The sequence below is a fragment of the Hyposmocoma kahamanoa genome, unplaced genomic scaffold (assembly GCF_003589595.1).
Source record: "Hyposmocoma kahamanoa isolate Upper Pololo Valley unplaced genomic scaffold, ASM358959v1 158, whole genome shotgun sequence".
NCBI classification, from domain to species: domain Eukaryota; kingdom Metazoa; phylum Arthropoda; class Insecta; order Lepidoptera; family Cosmopterigidae; genus Hyposmocoma; species Hyposmocoma kahamanoa.
Window position 1 is genome coordinate 2,830 of NW_020653564.1, and position 8,902 is coordinate 11,731.

Sequence of the window (8,902 nt, forward strand, 5' to 3'; positions counted from 1 at the left end):
GTGGCGGTAGGTCAAACTATTGGTCTACCACAGCTTCAAAGTATTATTTTAAGCGATCTGATTAGTGACAATGTCATAACGTCAAATTTTTATAGTACAATGAAAAAGTTTCATAAAGCAATGGTGAACTTCCGTGAAACTCAAATGGCTAAGAAGCTTGACTTTAGCTCATTTTACTGTCCATAGGTCAATGTATCTCGAATCTTACTTAAAAGAAAACTAACCTTTAACTAAATCCTTAATATCTTGTGCTGTAACCCCGCTGCCACTCTGACGTACAACACAAGCAACCGCCAAGTCTCCACTTTCAGGGTCTGGTATTCCTGTTAAAGCCACATCTAATATTCCTGGATGTAATCTGATTACGCTTTCTATTTCTACTGGGGATATCTGTAAGTAATATTTATAAAATGTTACACTCAAGAAATGAAGCTTGGAGTATTTTATCGGAAGTAAATGTGGATGAAGAAAGGAAGCAAATTTTTGTAACCATAGCTTATTGAACGTTATGTAATTCATTATGCTACGTACAATTCCGTTGCAAAAAAATAATTAGCTTTCATTTCTGATATAATAAATTGAACCTAAAGTTGCTGTTCATAAAGTAAAAACCTTTGGCAAGTCGTAGTTAGCGAATTGGCCCTGTTGCCATGATCAAGTGTCTTCCTAGTTGGAATGACTTTCATTCCCACAAAATGCAGCATGTTGACGCTGCTTATTTAGTTGTAACAAAAAGGTGCTGCCGTACTTGAATTGAAGATCTCAAGATAACTAGCAACTGTAGCAGCAAAATTAATGCTACAAAATGTATTTGGATCTCATGTCGCGAAATTTTCTTTTTTTTTCTTTCTAAATCGTACCTATGTTATATTAAGAACGATCACCAGCTAAAGTACTGTCAAAACTTTGATTGGAAATAAGAAACCCTGATGGGTCTACCATGTCAAACTAGTGTATTTTGATATTACAGTTTATTTTGATATATTATCAAAAACACTGTAATATCAAAAACAGCATGATGAGAATATGCTGCAAAAAGGTTTTTTTTTTTCACGTTAACAACATAAAATACACATTTAACTTACTTGTACATTAGATATTAAAGAATTATATCTAGCCATTACAACGGACTTTGCAAAATAAGTTATGTCTATTAGAAAACGAATAAATTTGTCATACCGTGATAACAGCCGAAGGATTGTTATTGTTATGAAATCACACAACACTGTACTGGGATTGGCAATATTTTGATTTGACGCGATAGAGATGTAGTAATGTAAGATATCCTCACCAATTGCGGTCTCAAACTAGAGAATTCCCTGTACTATGATTACCAGAGCAATGGAATTTTGGATCACAGCCCAGAACACCCAGACCACAAACAATTTAGAAAAGTTAATTTCCGCAAATTGGTCCTCAAATCCCAGGTCCCCAAATCGAACCTGGGATCTCCGCATCCAGCGCCCACAATGTAAACAGTTAGACATCCGAGGTCGTCAAAAATTGAGATAGTACAACCAAAATTGAGATATCGTGGTTCAGAGAAACAGGAGAATCAGAAGATTTATTATATCGACGGTTCATAGGAAAATGGGACTAAGTGAAATTTTTTAAATTGTTCCGAGCATTTTAAAGTGTGCAAATTTATAAATGGAATCATTAAAATTCGGCCGTTTAATTAAATTTCAATTTTCTGCTTTAAACATAAGAATAGAAGATGTAGCAGTAGGGCTCCTTGATAGATAGATAGATAGATAGTTTATTTGCCACCATTTTTTCTTAATTTAGTTTATTTGTGAAAGAGTTCGCCCTAGGAAGTACTGTCATCTTACCTATTTCTGCCGCCAAGCAGTAATGTGACTATAACTGGTGAGGGTGCTGGTGAAATTAAAGTTGCATGGGATTCGTCAACTTATGTCTCAGAGTAACGGGCACAGTGGTAGTACCCCTAAGATCTTTGCGATTTAAAGCTCTAAATGACACAGCAACTGCTATAGATAGGCGTGTCGCTTACCACCAGGCGCACATGTATGTCCCGTCACTTGGTATTATAAAAAAATTAAATTATTCCAAGATACGCTGGAAAATCTGCTGATTTTCAATATGTTTAAAACTCACTATTCACATAGGTATTAGTATTTATATTATTTCGAATTTCAAACGTTACCACAACATAAGGACTCACGTGGTAATTCTTATACTTCAACAGCAATTTGATCCTTTCCACAAAATAGAAGTTCCAGTTCTCATCCCTAAATAACATGTCGCCAGTTTTTAACCAATGGTCTTCGGCAAATGTATCTTCGGTGGCTTTGGGATTGTGATAGTAACCCTGTAAATATAAAATATATACTATGACATTTCCACCTATATGGTAAATGATTTTAGATTGATTAAACTGTGTGTCCACCTAAAGCCTGGTATCCACTAGACACCAGACAACAAATGTTTTATTGAATGTCACGATGTTCACCATGATATTCAATTATTTTTATGAAATTACACCACTACTTTGTTATAATTATTAATACAAAGACCGAACACTTAGAAAAAATTCCTTCAATCCGGCTGGATTCGAACCAAAATCATTTTAAAAGGCTGCTGCTATGAAATCTTCACTAACCTTAAACAAACACGGTCCTTTAACCCATAACTCTCCAGGTTGTTTTGGTACGTTTATGTCTTTCCCAGTACCCACGTCTATTAGCTGAAACATGTATTAGGTATCTATTAATAAATAATAGTAATAATACATAACGCACACACTCAACATAGCCCCGCACTAGGGAAACCCTGTGTCGCGGGTGCCATGGACACACACGTAGACAACCACAAATTACACCCAAACTCACGAGAGCTAGGCAGAGAGGCGAGAGAGGCAGTTAATGTCTTTCTTTTTCTTGTTACCTGAGAGGTAAATAACTGCACTCCACTTGATGTTAAATGAAAAGTGGAATTCAAACGTGAAGGAAGTTAGTGCCATCATACATCCACAGTAATTTTACTCGCTCTTTTATGCACAATACGGCAAGTGACGTGCTCTTTTTGAATAACCAAATAACCCATGAAAAATGAAATAACACGTGTGTTAATCACACCAATGACTAGACTAAGTCCAGACAGTTCGTTTTGTTACCTGTCTCTCGAGTCTAAATGTATAAAGTATCATCTTTCTTTACAGGATAGGTAATATTGAGTTCTTGACACTGTGATGACTTTTCTTGTCGGTATTTTCATTTACATAGGTGAATAAAAAATCTTACCCGATATTGAAAGCATCCTAAAGGTTTACCACAAGAACCTGGAGGCGCGCCTTCATTACAGAAACTAATGCTGCTCATTTCTGTCATTCCAAAGACATCAGATATTTCTGTATTTGGAGTTATATTCTGGAATAACAAAATTAATATTTTAAGTCAATGATATACTTAATGTGCCGAGATTCTAAAGACCTTATAAATTAACGTATCCTAAAATCAAATCTACTATAAAATCTACTAGTAAAGAAAAACGTTCCATGGTTATTATGTTCTATTAATATAAATAATCCTAATAATTAAACTACTTTTGCTCGACACATTTCAAACCAGTCCGTGGTCCTTTCCGCAGCGGGTCGTCGACGGAAACTGCGCGCTAAAGCCCTGACAGCCCGGTCACTAAGAGTCGTATTCCAGAACTCTACTCAATACTCAAGTCAGGACTTGAGTATTGCAGTGAGCACTGAAAATCATACTCAAGTCTTTGCCATTACTGCTGCCACAATTGCCACAACTGCCTCCGTGGCCGAACGGTTACCATGCTGGACTGCCACGCAGAGGTCCCAGGTTCGATTCCCGGGCCGGGAGAAATATTTGTATGACCTACATTTATGTCTCTCGTGAGTTTGGATGTAATTTGTGGTTGTCCATGGCACACGCGACACAGGGTTTCCCTAGTGCGGGACTATGTTGAGTGTGTGCGTTATTATACATATTATACATTATACATTAGGGTCGTATTTCCAGTGCTTGAAATCATACTCAAGTCTGCTCAAATCCTGACTTGAGCATTGAGTAGAGTTCTGGAATACGACCCTCAATATGGGTGCGGGCGCATGCGGCGATGACAAGAAACTATCCTCGTTTGCTTCATTCTCATTAAAGTGCAGACAGCAAATGAGGGTGGGTTCGAAAAATTCGACTTATATACGTGACTTATCCGTTAATTTATCCTTTCCTTTCCTATACTTTATTCTTTAAATACCATTTCTAAATGGTGCATTCGAGGCTACATAATTGGTGGTATCTTCTGTGAATATAATTTTATCATAGTATTATAACACAAATACGGCAACTCCCGTCTGTTAAAATTGTCCACAGACCAAACAAAGATTGTCACATACTTTTTTTAGTTATACCTAAAAGATGCAAACATAATTTCAAAAAAAACAAGGTGTTGATCACATTATTCTAGTGCTATAGTGCTGTATTGAAATAATCTTTGTTAAACGTAGTACTTACGTATTGATATTTTTATACATCATTCAGCATCGCGGATTGGTATCTCATAAATATAAAATATATCTTCGATTTACACTTGACAAAAACCTCAGATTCAATCGGCACGTACACCGGTTTGCACAGAGACTAAGGAAATTGATTTCACACAAACACACACACACCAGACATACATTTTCGTAATTGTTAAGTGCTTACCTTCTAAGTCATAATTATTTTCGTGGTGGCCTGGAAACTACCGCACAGGTTTCGACCTACTTTAGCTTCCAGCTTAACGCTATAATTAAACATACCAACAACAAAGGTCTGCAACAAGCACATAGATAGATTCGTTGGGTCTGCTGGTTCGTTCCGTAGCTTAGATGGGAGAGCGTCAGTATGCTGGAGACGCTGGTTCGAATCCAACCCGATCGAATGAATCTTTCTATGTGTTCGATCTTTATATGAATGGTTATATATTCTTTTAAATCTGTCTCTCGTAATCAAAATTATTATTATTATTACTGTTAGCATCGACAGACGGGAGGCGTTCATTACAGGACGAGTTTAGTAATACTGGTCTTTCAGTTAAATACCTTCAATTCTTTAATAAGATCAACAGGTGCAGCACTGCCACCCAGTAACAAAATTTCAAGGCAAGTGAAATCACACCGGTCCCGGTCTTCAGGTTTGATCAGGGTGATCATGAACGGTGGACTCATAATAGTGAATGTTGGCTGTAAGAGAAAAGGTTACAAATAACGACAATTTTCACACTCGGTGTTCTCAGCCTAATTACCGTAGCCATCTCGGTGTCCTCAGTCTAATTACCGTAGCCATTGTTTGTTTATTGCTTAATGTACCTAATGACGTTGAAATATGAACAACTTTAAGCTTAGCTATCAATATCTCTAAATGGCATTAGAATAGACAAAGTCGGTTTTGAGATATTAAGAAACAAATATTTTATGGAAACGGTAATTAGATCTACGGTAATTAGAAAGTTCAAACATTTTTAAGATAAACCGACTGTATCTGATTCGACTGGTCATTTGGTTATTTCTACTGATACAAGTGCCATTCTAGATTTTTCGAATTTTCGTGGTATAAAATTTCGTGGTAATGATTAAAAATTACTCCAATTCTTTCTTATGATTAATGCCAGCTGTTACAAGAACACTATACTAATTTATATTTTAATTATTTCTGCCGATAAAAAACCTTAAAAGCATAAAAAATATATTTTATATCGGTGTAATTCATTACAAAAAGTGAAGAAAATTAAAATCAAAGTTGTTTATATGTTGCTAGTTGTTCTTTATAACTTTTATCTTTTTGTTTTATTAAAAATGTTTAAACTTTCTAATTACCGTATCCATGGCTACGGCAATTAGATCTAATTACCGTTTCCATAAAATATTTGTTTCTTAATAACTCGAAAACTACTTTGTCTATGCTAATGCCATTTAGACATATCGATAGTTAAGCATAAAGTTGTTTACATTTCAATGTTATTGGGTATATAACCGATAAATGTAAAAGTCTCGTACTGTTAATAAACAGAGCATAAAACTCTATAGCAAATTTGCGTGATCACAGCGGTTACTAAAATTCAGACAGGACATTTCAAAATTTACTATCGAGACTTGGGCCCAAATTTGCTAATTCTCTTGCAATCAGTGGTCATTGGAATTTCATTGAAATTCCGCTGAAATTATATTGGAATTAAGTATGACAATATTTGTTATTCTGCTGAAATTTACACCCTTATTTATGAACAAAACAAAAGTCGCACATAAGAAAATTCTTCACTAAGATCGACTTGAGTGAAACTTTTGCTTAAGTGCGACTTGGTGTTGTTTGACATTTATGAATATTTTTTTGGCTCGCTCTTATCCAAGGACAGTCTCAAGTTTTACTTTGAAGTCATTAGCCAAAGACAGTACTTGTTTTTTCAAAAATTAAAAAAGGGAATTTTTAAAAATTGTTTTGTAGTCTGTGGACTTTTGTTTGTGGCAGTTAACAAACAATTACATTTGCCTTTTCTTCAGCGGAAAGAATAAAAAATTCTACATATTCTAGAATAAAAACTGTTTCGACCTTATTTGTTACAAGTATTTAAGATTCAAAGATTAATATTGATTTTTTATATTCGTATTTAAAATATAATAATTAATTATTATGGCTGAACTAGCACTAGCGGGAAAATGGTGTTTACAACTATTTCTTTGGAAAATCTGGAACATGAAGATGAAAACCTTTGAAGATTAGAGTTATCTCTCTCTGTTTAATTGTATCACTTGCTGTAAGGATACGAATTATTTCTATACCTACCTGTATTACAATGTGTTGAAGTGTCTGTTGAAATAACTGAAGTATGAAACTTCTTGGGTTCACACCTAGTAAAGTCAGGAACTCGTTCGTGTTCGAATTCGTTCTCCAGATATTTAGCCATGAAGGCCTCAAAGTCGTTCATTTTCAAAATATTCTAATACAAATTTGTAAACCAAAACAAGAAAGAAAGTAAATACGTAAAATAAAAAAAAATGTCAGAGCAACTCAAGAGAAAACGCAAATAACCAGTGATAAAAATGTTAAAATATTTCCAAGTCAGTTCTAAGACAGCTAAAGACTGGTTATATACAAGTGCGACTTAACTCGATCTTGAGGAGACATAAATTGTACATGCCTACAATGTTTAAGCCTATAGCAGCGCATGAAAATTTAATCGAATTTACAGAGTGTCTCAGTGAGATAAATGCCCTAATTGAACTTAATAGTGTGGAATCCGTTTTTATATTTGGCGACTTCAACGCGCACCCAGGTGAGCGGTTTGCAATAGAATTATTCGATTTTTGTTTTGAAAAATCATGGTCATGTGTAGATATCGATTTATTATCTGTGGATAGTTATACGTTTATGAGTGAGGCTCATGGGTATCACCATTGGCTCAACCATTGTTTACTGACAAGTGCGGCGCGACTTACTGTGGTTACCGCTTCTGTTTTGTATGGTGTTTATTGGTCTGGTCATTATCCGTTACAAATTGAAATTAACGTTTGTTTAATTGTATCTAAAGTATTGAATCACAAAATACCGTATAATAAAGTAAAAGTCTGGGGAGAAAGAGATAGTGATCAGATAAATAAATATTTTGAATTCTGTAATTTGAAATTAAAAGAATTGGTTCTTCCTAATGTGTTGAAAAAATGTGGAAACAATTTCTGTTTTGTTGAATCGCATAGGTCGTTATTAGTTTCAATGTATCGTAATATTATAGGTATACTTACAGAGGCTTCAGAGTATAGTTTTCATAAATTGAAAACTAAAAGCCATATTAATAAACATAAACAAATACCTGGCCTGTGGGTCAGTTAACGCGGCGGACATACGGAGCACTGCACATCCACTATAACAATGAGTTCAGGATGCTGTTCCGACTTCCACCTTTGCGTAGCGCGTCAACCATGTGTGCTGAGAAACATGTAGACGATTTGTACGCTATCATGCGAAAGCGTAATGCATCGCTACTCCGTCGCATGCGTCTCAGTGCCAATAGCATCCTGAGCACATTGGTTTTTATTTTATTACTTTAAACCTAACACTAGCTTAAGTATTTTTCTTTACTAACAAATATTATGGATGAATGTAAGTCTGAAATGAATGGATTATTATTATTATTATAAAAATCGTTCATAAATACCAATGCTTGACTTAAGTCGCACTTGAGACTTGTTTCATGCTTAAGTCGGACTTATCTTTGTTCATAAATACGGGTGTTAGTGTCAATGGCAATTGAGTATTAACAGAGTGTCAATGGAATGGCACTCATTCATTCAATTTTCTTTTTCAATTCAATTATCATTAATAATTTTTATCTTGTTTATTCATCAATTTAGTCTTCAAATTAAATATTATATTCTTTTAATCATATTATCCTTGCCTACGTTACTTACCTTATAAGTATTAATAAGGTAATACGCATGTTCCTGGTTGAATACTGAAGAAGTCTGAAGTCTGGTGTATCTTAAAATGGGACAAAGGATAAAGTTAAGAATAGCCGACAACCACTGAAGCGGCGACCCTATCAGCGCCATGCGAGTCGGTGTTGGAAACTTGAAGGATTTGATCCTGTAATAAAAATAATAATAATAACGCACATACTCAACATAGCCCCGCACTAGGGAAACCTGTACGTGTCCATGTGTTGCACCCGCAACACATGGACACGTACATTGACAACCACAAATTACACCCAAAATCACAAGAGAAATAAATATAGGCCATACAAATATTTCTCCTGGCCCGGGAATCGAACCTGGAACCTCTGCGTGGCAGTCCGGCATGGTAACCGTTCGGCCAAATATCATAAAAATTTGACAATATCACAATATTGGTCTCCGAATATTTTTAAAAAATGGATTTGC

At 35.2% G+C, this 8,902-nt stretch overlaps 1 protein-coding gene across 1 annotated transcript; it reads right to left on the minus strand.

The window, feature by feature from the left end:
* Nucleotides 1-219: 219 nt before the first annotated feature.
* On the minus strand, nt 220-8,615 carry LOC113240604 (luciferin 4-monooxygenase-like). Its single transcript, XM_026477940.1, has 6 exons — nt 8,432-8,615; nt 5,072-5,212; nt 3,264-3,389; nt 2,624-2,707; nt 2,186-2,332; nt 220-390 (listed from the first exon to the last, which is right to left on the minus strand). The coding sequence occupies exons 1-6, from the start codon at nt 8,570-8,572 to the stop codon at nt 220-222; spliced, it is 810 nt and encodes a 269-aa protein (XP_026333725.1). The 5' UTR covers nt 8,573-8,615.
* Between the last annotated feature and the right edge of the window lie 287 nt (nt 8,616-8,902).

What these genes read in the sequence shown, in the direction of transcription:
- LOC113240604 (XM_026477940.1), bottom strand. Translation starts at nt 8,572, where the DNA reads ATGGCGCTGATAGGGTCGCCGCTTCAGTGGTTGTCGGCTATTCTTAAC. An exon ending in TAGGATGCTTTCAATATCGG is followed by an intron (nt 2,708 to 3,263) that starts GTAAGATTTTTT and finishes TACATGTTTCAG; the next exon opens with CTAATAGACGTGGGTACTGG. An exon ending in TGAAGTATAAGAATTACCAC is followed by an intron (nt 391 to 2,185) that starts GTGAGTCCTTAT and finishes TATTACTTACAG; the next exon opens with ATATCCCCAGTAGAAATAGA.